General features: G+C 48.3%; 1 protein-coding gene across 3 annotated transcripts in view; it reads left to right on the top strand.

The window, feature by feature from the left end:
- The window catches only part of RECK (reversion inducing cysteine rich protein with kazal motifs), a 631,029-nt gene that overhangs the window by 206,059 nt on the left and 406,667 nt on the right, over positions 1 to 18,303 (top strand). For all 3 annotated transcript variants that reach the window (XM_029589886.1, XM_029589885.1, XM_029589887.1), the window contains one exon: positions 11,924 to 11,957. In XM_029589886.1, coding sequence (XP_029445746.1) covers positions 11,924 to 11,957 — 34 coding nt within the window. The remainder of the gene's footprint in view (positions 1 to 11,923; positions 11,958 to 18,303) is intronic.

Here is an 18,303-nt window from a genome sequence, read left to right as displayed (position 1 = left end):
ACCGCCACATAATACCCTCGCCTCCTCACATTGCTCCACGCTTTGGGTTCTTTTTTAAGCCCCGTATTAGCTTAAGACACTCCATTGTGTCAGGAGCAGAGCAGGCGTGCTGACAGTTCGTCATCGATCGCCTTCCAGGACGACGAGGGCTTCCATCTCGGCGCTGGGGAAAGACCGGGCCGAGCACCGTGGCACCCATCATCGCCGACATCGTGATCGTCTGCCGCTGACGCCATCCAGCACATCGGTGCCATCCTTCTCCAGGCTGGACAACGCTCGGGCAGAGCGACATCACCACTGCCATCAGCACTGTTCCTACAGTTTTGGCAGTCCTTGGTGATCCAGAACTTCCGGATCCAGGTCCGACAGCTTCTGCATTGGCGTCACGACACATCGAGCCGCTGTGACGAGGGAAGGGAACATGAGTTCCGTTAGGGCTCCTCTGTTCCTGGCGTGCCCCACCGTCAAGTGGTGTGGGACTATGGCCATCTGTTACACTTAGCAGTCTAAACGCCACTCACGCCTGGCCTGTCTCCTCTGTACCTGTGCCACCATACCGGGTTTCAGAGCGAGATGGACGTTTACGTCCCCGGCCTTACCCTCGAGGACTCCGGAGACCGTCGGAGTCAACAATCTTCACCGGCTCGTCTTGCGGCGATCCACGTCGGATGGTAAGTACCCGCTTCGGCGGCATTCCCATAGAGTTGTGTTCTCCCATTCGGACCGTGGTTCGAAAAGTTCTGGGTCATGTGCCTTTTAGAACTGTATTAGTGTCACATATCGCTATGTTAGCTATAATATCAGGAGAACCCCTCTATCTTCTTGGGATTGCAGCAGGGCTTCTTCTCTTGTCAGTAACAAGTCCCTGTGCCGACCAATGCTCTGACTCTTGGTTCCCTCCCAACCAAGGTCCAGCTGCATTGGCTGATCTGCTAAACATGAGATTCAGCAACCATTGCCCCATGTACAAGTCCACCTTGAGGCCTGGCCACAGGTCTCAGTGTCTCCTTGTACAGCATACAGAAATGCGGGTACCACTTACCGCTCACACACCTGCAGGAGCCTACATGATATCCTCCATTGGGACACCTCCTGGTCTCCCATCTGGTCAGATATCAGAGCGGCCACCCCACCTTGTACCAAAGTCCCGGTACACTCCCCCAGGCGCTACGAAGTGCAGAGGGGAGAAGGGAGGGGGGTTGGGGAGTTTTAATTGCACTATTCTTTCTTTTAACAGAAAATAGTTACTCTCCGCACATCCTGGACCTAAGAAAATCCAACTTTCTTTAGACGTCACAGGTACAATGGTATCTTTGGTTACCATCACTCCATACTGCAGTAAGTACATTATTTTAATGTTTCTACGTGCTTTATGGTGAGTCAACATTACAACCCCAAGCTCTGCCGCTGGCACCAGCTTCGGTAAGTGAACTGTCTCTTGCATCACTGTTGGTGAATGCTGTTTTCTCTGCGGAGTGTAACATCTCCAGAAATCACATGATCTTTGGCAGTCTATTATCTGCGGCAGTCTATCATTAAAACCCAACCTCTAGCCTATATTAGGCACCGCTCATGTTAATTATGTTATTACCCACATATATCTTAATCCAAGTTAATTCGACCTGTTCATTGTAAGACATTTACTTGTCATTGTTGTTATTGTTTAAAATGTAAACCGAATTGATCAATAATTTTGTTATTGGAAAGTCGGTATAGAAAAATGCTAAATAAATAAATAAATAAATCATTCACTTTCCTTGCATAGACTACTGCTAACCACTTTCAGTACATGCAAGGAGCTCTCACTTTTTTCAGGACTCACTATACATTTACTAACTGGGATTACTGTCACTGCCATAAATCCCTTCTGTAACACTTCTGGACACCACAGTCTTAAGACCCTCTTGTCCAGCATGCGCACAGACATTCTGATACATTGTTATATGTCCCTGCGCATATTTTCCATAACCTCAGCCTTTCAACTTTTCATGGTTGGGCTATGGGGTTTCTTCCCACTATGCATTTTTCTCATAATTCAAAACTGCTATGGGTTATATTCAGTGACATTCTATACTCAATGGACCTAAGTGGTTTCATTGCTTTCGTCCCTGATTCTTATCCCAGTTCGAACTAGGACCTAGTCTCCTTCGACTCATGCTCGCAATTCCTTAGGGTTATAAAGTTTCTCCTGAAAGCTGTCAACCCATTATGCATCTATTGCACTCCAGCATAGTTTCTCATAAACTTCCTGGATGTTGCACCCATGAGTTATGCCCTTATGCCTTCCAATACTGCTTTTGCAACAATTCTTTGTGCATACAGACAGACAGCATAGGGACAATGTGCTTTCCAACTCATAAGCACGCATTACCTCTTAGCTGCTCTGCTAGACAGCTGCGCAGCTCTACCCTTGGCCCTTGTTCACTTCATGCGTCCTTGGGCCACATATCTAAGAGATTTAATGAACGCTCTATCTGACCTTCTCCACGTAGGTTCTATCCTCTCGAATGGTCTCAATTACATGTGTACAGGGCAAATCTTTTAACGCTGAGTTTAACTAAACTTTCCTCGGCGTCTGCATCATTCCATACGATGCACAGGTTCTGCTCCCTGCACATGTTTCCTATGCGTTCCTTTAGATGCCTTTTCTTCCATCAAAGGCCTCTTCAATATATCTCTTCTGCTGCCTCTCGTAGCCAGCATTCTTCTAATGTTGAACTGGGATGGGGTTCAGTATTCTTTTCCCCACTCCCTGACTGAGATCAGTATGCTTCCCATACTTCTCAATCCATCATATCAGTAACCTTTTATTCCCTCACCAGTCAGTCCCAAATCATAGACTTACTGATGTTCTTAGGTTCTGGTAGCGTCACAAAACCTTCTAAACATAAATCTTGCCGTTTAATATGGCAGGCTTTACCTCCTGACGCTAAAAAAAAAAAAGAGGTATTACCCCTTTTACTTTTCCACCATTTTTTCTTACTCCCTCGGATTCTGTTCTCCAGACATCCTCCACATAGATACACCTTTCTCTTAGGAGGTGTATCGTTTTGGGAGTTGGGTTCCCGTTTTCAGTAATCCTCTCTGAGTCGGCTTACCATGGATTATCCACTGATCAAGCCGCCTCTATTTCTCTAATCACGGAATGAACATATATATTCTCCTTATAAGTCTCATACATTCTACGTTTGAGCCTTTCCATTCCTCTCTTCCACAGTTTGGCAAGGGAACTTCTTTCCCTCTTAATGTCATTCCTGCCAGCAGGGTCCGTGAGTTATGCACTCTTTCCATACTCACCTGACTCCGTTCCTCTGCCACTGAGTAGTTCTACGCATTCAACTTTCTATCCTTTTCAGGTAGATGTTGTATCTCCTTTCCTCAGGAAATTATTAATTTTTCCTAACCTCTCTCTCTCGCCCTAGGGAGAGACTGGGTTTTCCACATTCCTGGACAGTAATGCTGCGCTTACATTCTATCTACATTGCACTGCATTCCATGTGAATTCCACTTGACTCTTTCCTTCATGCAAGGGTCAAGCTGCTACTTCCAGTGGCCACACAGACCTAATCCTTCTGATTAAGTGGTCTATATTTCCTTTCCTACCAACAAGCAGACATTTCACTACAACACTGTGGGTATCCACATACTGTTGTGTCCGTCTTAGCCTTAACAGCTTCCCTTTGGTTACTGCTGCTTGTACTTTTTTATCAGGTTGCAGCTTGGAGTCCTCTCCATACCTTCGCAGCCTATTATTGCTTACATTTGACTAGCCGGCATGCTCCATGTTTGGCCAGTCCGCCTACTCTTACTTTTTTCAATTCACTACCCAACATCCTTCCACGAACCCATTATGGTGTTGCGGATGCCCTCCGTTCCCATTTCCACCTCAGTCGTTACGCCTTTGCGCATCTGCGGTGTATCTGGTGCATTCCCGGGCATCCTCAGCTCGATACTCACCCATTTGTGAGGACTACCATCCTGCTTGTCCTGTGAGAAAGCAAATGTTGCTTACCTGATGTAACAGGTGTTCTCACAGGACAGCAGGATGTTAGTCCTCACGAAACCCGCCCGCCACCCCGCGGAGTTGGGTCTGTATACTTTTATTTTAGTTTCGCTTGCGCTTTTTAGCTATAAGACGAGACTGAGGGAGACACCTGTGGCTCACAGGGATAATTGCAGGCTGGGCATGCTCAGTGCACCCAGTGTGCCAGTGTCAGTCAAAGCTTGTTGAAACTTTGACAGAAAAGTTTTCCGTACAGGGCTCCATCCTCGATGTCACCCATTTGTGAGGACTAACATCCTGCTGTCCTGTGAGAACACCTGTTACATCAGGTAAGCAACATTTGCTATCTCCTAGTTCCCAGTCACTATTGGCATCGGCGATTCTTGAAGAGGAGCTTGAAAAATGAGTCAAATCGCCATGGAGAAGGCAATGCAGGCTTCTGTGTTGGAGCACCTGGACCGACACCATTGCTCCTCAAGCTGCTGCTCAATTCCTTGCAGGAGCTCATCAGTACTCTGCTGACAACTCTGTGGCTGCTGCAGCATCGATGCCTGGTGGAGCATCTGTGCCGCTGTCTACCAGTCTGGTGGTTGTCCATGATTCCTCAGAGGAAGAATCTCTGCTGAGGACGGGGATGGCCTCGGGGTCCCAGTCCACCTGGTCAGTCACTTTGGATCCATACCACTGGCTGAGGGCCGGGTGCGATGGGATCCATCCCCTGTCTATGGCAGTGAGGAGGACTCTCTTGATATATGGGGGGGGGGGGGGGGGGGGGCGGGCAGGCTTCGGAAGACGAGGCATCGGATGGCTTCCTCTCTCTCTCCTCCCGTCAGCAGAAGGAAGTCTCCTATGGAAGACCTCTCCTTTGCAGGGTTTGTTTGTTTGATGACTGAGGCCATCCCCTTTACATTGCAGACAAAAGAGGATATCTGCCACAAGATGCTGGGTATCTTCCAGTATGTGGAGCCTCCAAAGGAGCTTGTTGCATGAGATCCTTATGGAATTACTGATGAGTATGTAGGAGAACCTCTTTTTGTGGCTTTCGCCAATAAGAAGGTGGACGTGGTATACATTGTCCAGAAGGCGCCTGGATTTGATAAGCGCCAGCTGCTGCACTAATCAAATGTGCACTGGTCAAATCTGCTCTCAAAAAGGACAACCGTCTTTGGACCCACTCCTTTGCATCCCCTGGGAAGTACCCAAGAACCATGGATACACTAGGGAGGAAGGTATTTCAGGGAGCTATGCTCATAGTGGCCTACCATCTCTTCATGGCCCAATATATGTGAGACATCCTAAAGCAGGTGCAAGAGATAACTGAGCAGTTGCTTCAACAGTAGCACGACATTCTCCAGTCACTGGTTCAAAAGAGTCTAGAGTGTGGAAAACTCTGAGTCTGTTCAACCTATAATGTTTTCGAGGCAGCATCGAGAATCTCTGCTACAGGACTTGCCTTGCTGTGGGCCTCAGATAACTGACAGGGAGTGCTGGAGCAACTCGCCGACATGCCATGCACAGGAAAGAATCTCTTTGGATATCATGGGAAGGATGCAGTGGCACAGATCCATGATCAGTCTGCAATGTACCAGCAGCTCTCTGCTAGCACCCAAGACCCAGCCTCCTCATTTAGGACTCTGAGGGCTCTGAGATCAGGGCTGAGGAAGGCTTTCTTCCGCCTAAGGAGGCATTATCCTCTGCCATTGCGGTCCCATCAGCAGCAGGCCTCTCAGGGCTGCCCCAGCAACAGAGAGCCCATAGCCCCAACCTGGGACAAGGTTTTGACTGGATCAGCGAGAGTGTAGCCAGTGTCCCTGGTACCCGATTTGGGTTACCTCCCGGTTGGGGGTAGGCTATGGTTCTTTGCAAATTGGTTCCCCAGGGTAACCTCAGACCAGTGGGCCCTCACAATTATCCCCCTATGAGACCATCTTGGGGGGGGGGGGGCTTGTAGGTCATCAGCAGGTACTCTTGTCAGAGCTCTCCTCCCTCTTAACAGCCAGAGCAGTCGAACCCGTTCCACCAGGGCAAAGTGGGTGGGTATTCTACTTCCGGCACTTCCTGATTCTAAAGAAAACAGGGGGACACCTTCCCATCCTAGACCTAAGGGCCTTGACAAGTTTCTCAAAAGAAAAAAGTTAAGATGCTTTTCCTGGGCACCTTGATCCCTTTTCTGCAAAAAGGGGATTGGCTATGTTTTTGTGATTTAAAAGATGTCTACACTCACATCGAGGTCTTCCATTGTCACCGGACGTATCTCTGATTCATAGTGGGAAACCAGCACTACCAGTACTGCGTTCTGATATTTGAGCTGGTGTTTGCCCCACAGGTCTTTACAAACTGCTTGGCCTTGGTGGTGGCAAAACTTCGCAGACTGGGAGTGTTTGTGTTTCCCTGTCTGTATGATTGGCTGATCAAGAGCACCTCTCGAGCAGGGGCTGAAGAGTCCATGCGCTCGACCATCCGAGATTGCATCCTTGTCACTCCGGGACACTCTGTCCTGGTGGCAAGAAATTTGCAATTTGGTAAGGGGGATTTCTTTCCAAATTCCTCCTGTGCAAATTTTTCTGATAATGGATGCATCCACCTTGTATGTAGATGGGCTCAGCGCCCAGGGCCTCTGATTGGCCCAGGAGAGTTAGCTTCAAATAAACTTCTTGGAGCTCCAGGTGATACAGTACGCCTTATGGGCTTTCAGAGATTGGCTGTCCAACAAAATTTTGTTAATCCAGATGTACTACATCAACTAGCAGGAAAGTTACTGGCTCTTTCCTCCTTTGTCACAAAGCAGTCCAGATTTGGTCTTGGGCCCTTTCTCAAGGGCTGAGGCAGAGGGCCTCGTATCTGGTCAGTCTGGAGAATGGGGTTGCAGACAGACTGAGTAATTCCTTCAGACCCCATGAATGGTCCCTGGACAGTGGAATAGCGAATTGGATATTCTGCCTCTGGAGAACCCAGGAGGTGGATCTGTTCACAGCCCATTGGAACAGGAAGGTCCTCCTCTTCTGTTCCACATGCAGGAAACACAGCAGGCTAGCCTCAGATGCTTTTGCCCTCCATTGGGGCCAGGGTCTTCTGTATGCATATCTTTTGCTTCACTGGTAGTGAAGACTTTGTTAAAGCTCAGGGAGAACAGAGGGATTATGATCCTCAAGCCCTTCCTTGGCTGAGATAGATTTGTTTTCCGCTTCTCTTGGAGTGGTTCATTTGGAAACCGATCAGACAGGGGACTTCCCCAACTCTGATCACTCAGGAATAGGGCAGGTTGTGACATCCTAACTTCCAGGCCCTATCGCTTACAGCTTAGATGTTTAGAGGCTGATTCTCCAGCCCCTTGGCCTCTCTGAGGATGTGCCTTGTGTCCTCATGAACCAGGAGACCAGGGTTCGAGTCGTGCTGTCGCTCCTTGTGACCTTGGGCAAGTCACTTTACCCTCCATTGCCTCAGGTACAAACTTAGATTGTAAGCCCTCTGGGGATATGGAAATACTTACAGTACCTGAATGTAATCCACTTTGAAGTGCTGAGAAAAGTGCGAAAAGCTGAATATAAATCTAAATAAAATAAAATAAATAAAATAGCTTCCAGAAAGGCTAACACTAGAAAATCCTATGGACTGAAGTGGAGGAGGTTTTTCATCTGGTGGTGAGCAGAGGGCCCTAGACCCTTTCTCCTGCTTAACACACAATAGAAACATATAGAAACATAGAAAAGGCGTCGTCCTCTTCTGTCTCTGGATCACGGAGGCGTTCCCCCACCTGGACAGATGCCAGGATCCGCGATTCTACCTTCACCGGTGGATCCTCCGGCTACGCCGTGCTTCTTCCCACTCCGGAACCGGGTATTCATGCCCTAGGTTTCCGTGAGGAATTGGATTGGATGATCCAAGAGGCCATCGGCAAAGTACTCCAGGGCTTCCAACTTCCATCGATGCCGGTGCCTTTTCCTCCCCTGGTCATCGATCCGATTCCCATGGTGCTGGCACCGCTATTGGCTAGAATGGAGAAGATAATCGGTGCCCTTGCACCGATGGATCCGAAGGAACAGAGGGACCAGACTCCTTCCTCGCCGATTCCCTTGTCATCGGAGGAAGATTAAGAAACACCGCTCTTCATTCCACCATCGGGAGTGCCGCCACCAACGCCTCCGATGCCTCCCTCGATGCCAGCCATACCGCCATCGATGCCCTCGATTCCTCCTTCGGGACCATCGATGCCAGGGCCTTCAGGTATAACCCCTTTACTTCCTTCTGAAGAACACTTGGGAGCACTTGGGAACACTTGTGCCCAAGAAGGAGGGCTCTTTTCATCCATCCTGGATCTCAGAGGTCAACCGTCATTTGTGGGTGACTCATTTTTGCATGAAAACCTTGCGCTCGGTGATAATGGCTGTGCAGTTGGGGGAGTTTCTGATGTCCTTGGATCTGTCCGAGTTGTACTTGTATACTCCTATCCGGCTAGAGCATCAACAGTTTCTGTGATTCATGATTTTGGGACGTCATTATAAGTTTCAGGCGCTGTTTTTCGGTCTGACCACCATGCCCAGAGCTTTTTCCAAGGTTGTGGTGGTGGTGGTGGCAGAGTTGAGAAAGGATGGGATTCTAGTATACCCGTCTTGGATGACTGGTTGATTCGGGCCAAGACTCTGGAAGAGAGCCTTCTGGTGTCGTGCAAGGTGATCTCCTTGTTGCAGGAAGTTGGTTGGGTGGAGAATTTGTCCAAGAGCAGTCTTTAACCATCTCAGTTGCTAGAGTATCTTGGTGTTCGGTTTGACATGAAACAGGGCAGGGTGTTCCTGTCAGAGGGTCGTATTCAGAAGTTGATGGCACAGATGTATCTATTGATGAACTCAATTCGCCCAACAGTGTGGTCCTATCTACAGGTGCTCAGATTGATGGTGGCGACCCTGGAAGTCATGCCTTGGGCTAGGGCACTTATTTGTCCTCTTCAGTGCATACTGCTGTCTTGGAGCCCACAGTCTCAGGACTATTCAATTTAGCTCCACCTGCCGATAGAGGTCTGCACTCACCCCCAGTGGTGGTTAAAGGCGGATCATCTGAGAAACGGGGTTTCCCTAAGCTTGACGGAAGCATGCCTCCAGGGTTGGGGGGCTCACTGTCAGGAGCTGACGGCACAAGGCTGCTGGAGTACGGAAGAGTCTCTCTGGAGTATCAATTGGCTGGAGACCCATGCGGTCTGGTTAGCATGATTGCGGTTCGGCTTGGTTGCAGGGTCAAGCGGTCCGAATAAATTTGGACAATGCAATGACAGTGGCTTACATCAATTGGCAGGGAAGAACCAAGAGCCAGCAAGTATCGCAGGAAGTAGCCCAGCTTATGGAATGGGCGATAGTGCATCTTTAGGAGATCTCAGCCTTGCACATTGCAGGAGAAGACAATGTAAGAGCAGACTTTCTCAGCAGGCAGGATTTGGATCCAGGAAAATGGGAATTGTCAAATGAAGCGTTTCAGCTGACAAGGCTGGGGCCTTCCATTTCTGGACCTACTAGCGACTTCTCACACTGCAAAGGTTTCTCGTTTCTTCAGTCGCAGGAAGAGATCCAAAGTCCTTGGGAATTGATGCTCTCGTGCAGAAGTGGCAGAGGGCAAGCTGCTGTATGTCTTCCCTCCAAGGCCCATGTTAGGCAGAGTGATCCGGAAGATTCAGGGGCATAGGGGGATGGTACTTCTGGTGGCACCAGATTGGCCCAGGAGACCATGGTATGCAGCTATGCAAAGGCTCCTGGTAGACTCTCCTCTCCAGTCTTCGGTGCACAGGGATCTGCTGTGACAGGGGCCTGTTCTTCATGAAGATCTGACGATTTTGTCATATGGTATGACCATTGAGAGGGCCCACTTGCTGAAGAGTGGATATTTTACCGCGGTGATTGCCACCTTGCGAGCGAGAAAGTTCTCTTCTTTCTTAGCCTATGTGCGGGTTTGGTGAATGTTTGAGGCTTGGTGTGAAGATCGAGGGGTTGTTCCTTTTTCTGTTAAGATCCCGCTCATTTTGGAATTTTTGCTGGATGGATTGAAAAAAGGGTTGGCCTTTAATTCCTTAAAGGTACAGGTAGCGGCTCATGCCTGTTTCAGGAGTCAGATGAATGGTGGACCCTTGTCGGCTCATCCAGATGTGGCCCATTTCTTGAAAGGCGTGAAACATCTTTGTCCTCCCTTGCAGTTAACGGTGCCCTTGTGGAGTCTTAATCTGGTTTTCGATTTCTTAGTGGGCTCTACTTTTCGACCAATGCAGAACCTTTCCTTGCGGTCATTGACCTTGAAAATGGTGTTTCTTGTGGCAGTTTGTTCTGTGCATAGAGTATCCGAACTGCAGGCCTTATCTTGCTGGGAGAAATTCCTACGAGTGACTCTGGGAACGATTTGGCTGTGTACTGTTCCTTCCTTTTTGCCAAAAGTGGTCTCGTAATTTCACTTGAATCAGTCCATTTCCCTGCCATCTCTGGATAGGGGAGAGAAATGCGGAGGAATATCACCTGTTGCAACCCTTGGTTGTCAAGAGATATATTGTGAGGTATCTGGAGGTTTCTAAACCTCTTAGGAAGATGGATTGCCTGTTTGTCCTTCACGGTGGAAGTAAGTGAACCAGCTTCACGGGCTACAATAACTCACTGGATTAAGGAGGTAGTCATGGCTAAGTATGTGGATGCTGAGCAGTCGTTTCCTAGTCAGGTTAGGTCTCAAGCAATGTCATGGGCAGAAGTTAGATTGAGATCGCTGCCCATTGACATTTGCCGATCTACAGTGTGGTCCTCCTTATACACCATTTCCAGGTATAATCGTCTGGATGTGTAGGCCCGGGAGGACGCAGCTTTTGCATGTGCAGTTTTGACTGGACCGTGGGCGGCCTCCTGCCCTGTTTGGGAGTAGCTTTGCTATGTCCCACTTGTTTTTGATCCACCTGTCTAAAAGCTAAGAAATGAAAAATTAGTATAGGCAGGTGGATCCATCTTCCTGCCTTTGGCTGCCGGCGTGTTGTGTTATTGTCCTCCTGCATGGCTGTGTGTTTCCAGGGGTTACTGGTAAATCAGTAATCCAGTTAATCCAGTAAAGTGGTTAATCCAGTCCCTAGACTAGTGTTAATACATTCTTTCTCTGAGCTCAGTGTTTGCTGTTGGTTATCCGTTAAGTAGTAATTTCTCATTAGTTTCCTTCAGTAAATGCTGAGAAGTATACTGGCAATTACTGTTCCCTATATGTAAAGTTGGGAGATTAATAGGACATTGGCCTTCATAAGATAACAGAATAACATCTTGTGGAACAATACATATTTGTGCATTGATGCAATTTAAATAGATGACAATCTCAGCAAGCCCCATAATTTGTGACCAAAGCAGGTATATGAGTGGGGTTTGGATGGGCAGGAGAGCGGGAAAACTTCTAAAGTAGCTTGCCCTTTAGTCTTCTGTCAAGGAATCTGAGTTGTTGAGGCATGCTGCCTGTGGGGGTGGAAAAATGGGGCTTTGGGGAGGATAATGTAACCTGCTACTAGGAATAGACGGAAAAATGAATACTGTTTGTTTTACCTCTTGTATTTTAAGCTTAATGCCTTGCTTATATTAGTAGTATTTTTTTTGTTTGAACTTTTTTCATTTGGGAATTCCGTTCTTCTAAAGTTTTCCAATAGTGCGAACTCCACACAAGGGGGTGAGACTGACTACCTACCTATAGTACCTGAATGTAATCTGCTTTGAAGTATCTGCAAAGTGGAATATAAAATCAAATCAAATAAATATTTTTGAGCACAGCCTCACAGGTTGAATGCTTTGTTGTGGATCATATTTAGAGGAGTATATATTGTTAGTGTAACTGAAGTGCAGGTAAAATGCATTATTAAGCTTTTGTTCATGATAATGAAGTCTTTTATGATTTTGTTAATTTTTATTATTATTTTTTTTTTTTTTACAGAATGCTCTTTTTAGTTGCATTAACAGAAATGAAAGTAAGTATGCTGTATTAGTAAAAAGGATTGTCATTTTTTTTTTTTTTTAAGTAAAATAACTTGGTCTTTCTATTGCTAACTGATACCCCCAAATCCCTTAAATAGATATTTTGGCAAATTCAAAAAGATAAAAAACATTGCAAGATAAAAAGAGGAAAGTTTGTATTTTGGGGTGCATAATCAGATTAACTTTATTGATGCAACCCTGGGAGATTTGCATGAATAATCAAAGCAAAATTACAAAGGTAGTTTTGTTTTGATTATTGTTACTTCAGAAATTACCTGCAGAGGCTTGTGCCTGCTTTCCCTGCAAGTACATTTTTGACCTAAAAAAAGACATGTGAGGTTTATATTTTTTCCTGCCCTAAGAAAAATACATGCATTGTAGAACAAGGTGCAAAATTTCCCCCTCATTGAAGGTGGGCAGTTTAAAAAAAATTGTCTCTAAATGTTTGCAATGCTGTTAATGCAAAATGACTGATTACTTCACCCCAATCTTCATTCCCTAGTTCTAACAGCATGGATATTGAGATCCAAATAGTACAAGTAATGCCCTTTTCTGCAGAGATAAAAGACACTATGAAGTGGAGGGAATGGATATAAGCTTTTGAATAAGTAAATAGTTATCTTGGCCGCAAGAAAACCAGCTACTAGATGCTCAAATAACTTTAAATGGAAATGATTTTCCATATAGTATGCTAACCAGATCTATTCTTCTGCTCTACTGCCATTTCACTTCAGTATCTCATCCTCTTTGAATTAGGATTAAAAACTAAATCTGTCAGAGTGCATTTAAATATATACGTTTGAACAGGACCATTTTATTATTTCTCTTATTGTTATGGTTTGTTTAATGATTGTGTTATTCTGTGATACATAATAGTTTAATTTAAAACACATTAAAAATAAGACATGTTTTGTCTGATTAATGGTGTTTTCTTAAAATCTTACACATCTTACAAATTATGAGCACAACTGTAGGTCCAAGACTTTGAGAGAATCTTCTCAACGATTTCTCTTATGATACTCCTAAGCAAGGTTTACCAGTAAAGAAGCAAACCTTATTAACACGGCTTTCAGACAGCATTTACTATTGCTATGCAAATTCTGGAAAGCATCTTACCACCAAGGTTAAAGCCCATTAGGTGAGCGCGATATCAGCTCATCTCCATTTGGCCTCAATTCAGCATATCCAGAAATCGATCACTTGGTTTTCTTTACATATTTTTACCAAATACCAATCTCTCGAAGAAGAATATTGTTACAATGATAATAGTTTTGGCAAAGCATTGTTAGGAAACCTATTTAACTAAGAGCTTCAACTCTCTCTTTCCTCATTTTTATTGTTGCAATTTCCACTGTATCAAGAAAAAATTCCTATATTTCACTGCAGTCCTCAGCTCAGGAGTTCCCATTTGTGTGGCTGAATTTGTCCTGTTTGTCCGCGGAGAAGGCAAAGTTGCTTGCCTGTAACAGGTGTTCTCTGTGGACAGTAAGACAAAGCAGCCACACAGTCCTACCCTGGAGCTGAAGTTTAGCTAGGGAGGGGACTGAGGAGGCTCGGGAACACCCATCTGTGCTCAGAAAGATTTCTAGGTTTTTCTGAGCTTGGGGAGAGCACATTTGGTGTCAGTACCGTATGACAACGTCTTCCACTTGTGTGGCTGGTTTGTCCTACTGTCCACTTAGAACACCTGTTACAGCTAAGCAGCTTTGCTTTCCACATTAATCAAGATATTGTGCTACTGAAATTCTTTCCAAGATTACATGCGCATAAAGGAGAATAGTCTCTTCACTTCTTTGATTGTAAGAGAGCCCTGGCATTATTTAAAGAGCACTCACTCTTACTGTCAAGCTTCTCAACTGTTTGTCCTTTGATCATAATAGATTGATTTATTTATTAAAATGTATAAATTGTGCTGTTCATTTTTCTAGGCAGCTTACAATAAAAGCACATAACATGTAACAACACTCAATATAAAGACAGACCTGCTGAGAAATTAATGCTGTTGAGAATAATGTTGTACTAATAGGGTGCCAGAAAAAAACATAAAATGTGGGTTAAAGGTGCAGTCAGAGGCTGAATGCTTCTTTTAAGAGATGTTATTTGTTTCTTGAAAGTGGTAAAGCTAGGTTGTTTTCTAAACTGCTCAGGTAAGGAGTTACGTAGCTGGGCCTAAGACTGCAAAGATTTTCTCTCTCTACTCTAAGCCAGATTATCTTTACTGATGATATGTCAAGAAGACATTGGCCAACAGATTCTAGCACTCTGATAGTTGATATATTTTTAAGAGTGAGCTGATGCAAGGAGGAGTATCTGTGTTGAATGCTTTGTGAATGAAATCAGAATTTTCAACATTTTCTACTGGACTAATAGCCATTGGAGAGACTGCAAAATAGATGTGATATGGTCATTCTAAGCACGGATGGTAAGGATCCTTGCAGCAGAATTTTGAATTGTTTGCAATGCCTTTAAAGTGGAGGCAGGTAAGCCAAGATAAATAGCTACAGTAATCAAGCTTTGTTTAAATAAGACTTTCCCTGTACGTACCAGGATCAGTCCAGACGGTGGGTTATGTCCCCCGTCCAGCAGATGGAGTCAGATCAGAGCTCGAGAGTGCCACCTCATATAGCAGCGCACCCTCTGCTGGAGCTCAGTATCATTCTGACTCCAGCAGATGCGAGTTGGGGAAATCAGTGCTTCCCCAGTGTGACAGGTTTTTTGGTTATTTTAGCTCTTTTCTCAGTTCTTCCTGTCATGTCTTATTTCTTTTAACAATTTGGATCTAGTTGTATTAAAAAAAAAAAAAAAATAATTTTTAACTTTAATTTCTGAGGAGGCGTGCTTTTCTCTGCTCTGTCTCCTTCCTGTGCTACCTCTCAGTCCCTTTCAGGGTTCGTTTGGGGGGTAAGTTTTCTACTTTGTGCAAGTTTTTATTTGCAGCTAATTTTCCTGGACGGTCCTGCAGCCCGGCAGCCTTTTCGCGGGCCTGGGCGCGCCGGCAGAAGGGACCTTCCCGCCGGCGCTTGCGGACTCGTCGGGCGGGTTGTGAAGGCCTTTAGGCCCCCCCGCGGTGCGCTTCGTTTTTGGCCCCCCCGCGGCGTTTGTTTCTAGCGGCGCTGTCATGCCGCGTTTCTCCCGTTGCAAGACCTGCGGCGACCCGGAGTCTCGTTTTTCGCGGGAGGGTGTGTGTCCACGTTGCCTCCCCGAGGGGGAAGGTGAAGCGCACGCCTCGGGCTCGCTCCCGACGCCATCCTCCCCGCAGCCCGGGCAGCGAGGGCCGGCCACTTCATCGCCGATGGCGGGAAAGGTGGCCATTTTGGAACAGGATCTGAGCGCAGGAAATTCGCCGGAGGAGATAGGGGCTGTTAGGGGGCCCCCCCGCCTACATCGTTGTCCCGAGGAAGGTCGACCCGCTCATCCACCCCCAGGGGATGCTGCTGCTGCTGCGCCTCCCGGGCTGCCCTTTTTCGCCCCGGACTTTATTCTCAAGATGCACACAGCTTATTTACAGGGCCTGGCAGCCCCGGGAGGTGTTCCAGCAGGTCCTCCTGCTCCAAAGATTCCTAAGCTCACAGTTCCTCCCTCCGGGTCCCTGACCCCGGCTGGGGCAGTTCCGGGGACCTCTGCTTTGCCATCTCAGCCACGGTTGGTAGGAGCGGCTTCCACGTCGGGGGTTGACCCCTTGGATCCTCCGGACCCTGCACACCCGGAGGGACAGGCGGAGGGCGACGATCCTCGCGCTCTGCGCATTTTCCACAAAGAGGAGCTGGAGGATCTCCTCCAGCAGACCCTGCAGGAGTTGGATCTGGATCCACCTCCGGATCCTCCGGCACCAGTGACCCCGGCGATTGCGACCTCATCAAAAAAAGGGGATCCAGTTCTGGCTGCACTCCGGCCTAGAGCGAAGGCTTTCCCAGTGCATGAGTCTTTTCTACAGCTTCTCACTGGGGAATGGGACGTCCCTGAGGCGTCCTTGAAGGTCACCCGTGCCATGGAAAAACTTTATCCCTTACCGGAGGATTTTTTGGATTTCATTCGTTTCCCTAAAGTGGATTCGGCGGTCTCAGCGGTGACGAAACGGACCACGATCCCCGTCACGGGCGGGACAGCCCTACGGGACACGCAGGACCGCAAGCTGGAGACGTTCCTTAAGAAGGTATTTGAAGTTTCGGCCTTGGGAATGAGGGCCGTCATGTGCAGCTCTTTGACTCAGAGGGCCAGTCTCCTGTGGGTTCAACAGCTTTTAACGTCCCAGCAGTTGCCTCCGGAGGAAGCCGCCCAGGCCGACAGCCTGGAATCTGCCATTGCTTACGGAGCTGATGCCCTATATGATCTTTTCCGGGTTCTTGCTCGGTCCATGGTTTCTGTGGTGGCAGCACGAAGGCTCCTGTGGCTGCGGAATTGGTCTGCGGATGCCTCGTCCAAGTCGAGCCTAGGTTCTATGCCCTTTCGGGGGAAGTTTCTCTTCGGCAATGATCTCGATGAAATCATCAAGTCGCTGGGTGAGAACTCGGTACATCGTCTGCCTGAAGACAGGCAGCGTCCTTACCGGGCATTTGCCTCCTCTAGGACCAGGGCTAGGGCGCAACGACGTTACAGGTCGTACCGACAGCCTGGTTCTCGTACAGCTCCCAGTAGATCGCAGCCTTGGTCCCGTTCCTTTCGCGGGCGGCGTCCCGCGAGAGAGGCCTCGGGACAGGGACATTCCTCCACCAAGCCTTCCCAATGATGCCAGAGCGACCCACTCCTCCAGTCCGCCCATCGGGGGCAGACTCTCGGCATTCTTCGAGGAGTGGGTAAGGATAACCTCAGACCAGTGGGTGCTGGACACCATACAACACGGTTACGCCTTGGACTTTGTCCGTCCGCCAAGAGACAGGTTCGTCTTCTCTCCTTGCGGCTCCGATCTCAAGCGGATGGCGGTTCAACAGACGTTGGACCGACTCCAAGACATCGAGGCTATTGTTCCCGTTCCCTTCGCCGAGGTGGGCTCGGGCCATTATTCCATCTACTTCGTAGTTCCCAAAAAGGACGATTCGTTCAGACCCATACTGGACTTAAAGGAGGTAAACCGCTCGCTGCGGGTCAGTCGGTTCCGCATGGAGACGTTACGGTCGGTAATTGCAGCAGTCCACCAGGGGGAGTTCCTGGCTTCTCTGGATCTGACAGAGGCGTATCTACACATCCCTATACGTCCGGACCACAGACGTTATCTACGCTTCAAAGTTCTGGATCAGCATTTTCAATTCCGGGCTCTTCCTTTCGGACTCGCGACGGCCCCACGAACTTTCACCAAGATCATGGTAGTGGTGGCAGCGGCCCTTCGACGGGAGGGGATCTTAGTACATCCCTACCTGGACGACTGGCTGGTGCGGGCAAAGTCCTTCTCACATGGACAGGCTTCGGTGACCAGAGTTTTGGAGGTGCTTCGCTCCCTAGGCTGGGTGGTGAATCTGTCCAAGAGCTCCCTAGTTCCCTCTCAGCGATTGGATTTTCTGGGAGCAACCTTCGACACTCAGCAGGGAATGGTCTTCCTCCGAGCGGACAAGGCCCTCTCCTTGAGGGAGCACATCAGGCTCTTCGCGTCTTTGACGGAACCTACCGCTTGGAATTATCTACAGCTTCTGGGAGTGATGGCATCCACCATAGACATGGTTCCCTGGGCATTTGCACACCTTCGCCCTCTGCAGGCGTCCCTGCTCTCACGTTGGAAACCGGTGTCCCAGGAGTATCACGTGATTCTGCCTCTTCCTCAGTTGGCTCGCGACAGCCTAGAGTGGTGGCTGGTCCCGGATCACCTGGCTCGCGGCGTTTCTCTAGCAGTCCCATCTTGGGTGGTGGTGACCACCGACGCCAGCCTCGTGGGGTGGGGCGCCGTCTGCGAGCGCAGCGCCATACAGGGGACATGGTCTCCGGTGGAGGCGAGGTGGCCGATCAATCGTCTGGAGACCAGGGCAGTGCGCCTCGCGCTGCAACGTTTCCTCCCTCTGCTTCAGAACAAGGAGGTACGGGTTCTCTCGGACAACGCGACCACTGTGGCTTACATCAATCGTCAAGGAGGAACGAGAAGCGCTCAGGTTTCAGCCGAAATCGCGCCCCTGATGGCATGGGCGGAACTTCACCTGCTTCGGCTCGCGGCCTCTCACATTGCCGGCGTGGACAATATTCAGGCAGACTATCTGAGTCGACAAAGACTGGACCCCGGCGAATGGTCTCTCTCCGATGAGGCGATGGCTCTCCTGGTTCGTCGCTGGGGAACCCCTCGACTGGACTTGATGGCGACCGCGGGCAATGCCAAGGCTCCGCGCTTCTTCAGTCGCAGAAGGGAACGGGGGGCAGAGG

This window comes from Rhinatrema bivittatum, chromosome 2, assembly GCF_901001135.1.
Source record: "Rhinatrema bivittatum chromosome 2, aRhiBiv1.1, whole genome shotgun sequence".
In the NCBI taxonomy this organism is placed as follows: Eukaryota; Metazoa; Chordata; class Amphibia; order Gymnophiona; family Rhinatrematidae; genus Rhinatrema; species Rhinatrema bivittatum.
Note: the sequence above shows the minus strand (reverse complement) of the source record. Positions and strands in the feature narration are given on the sequence as shown.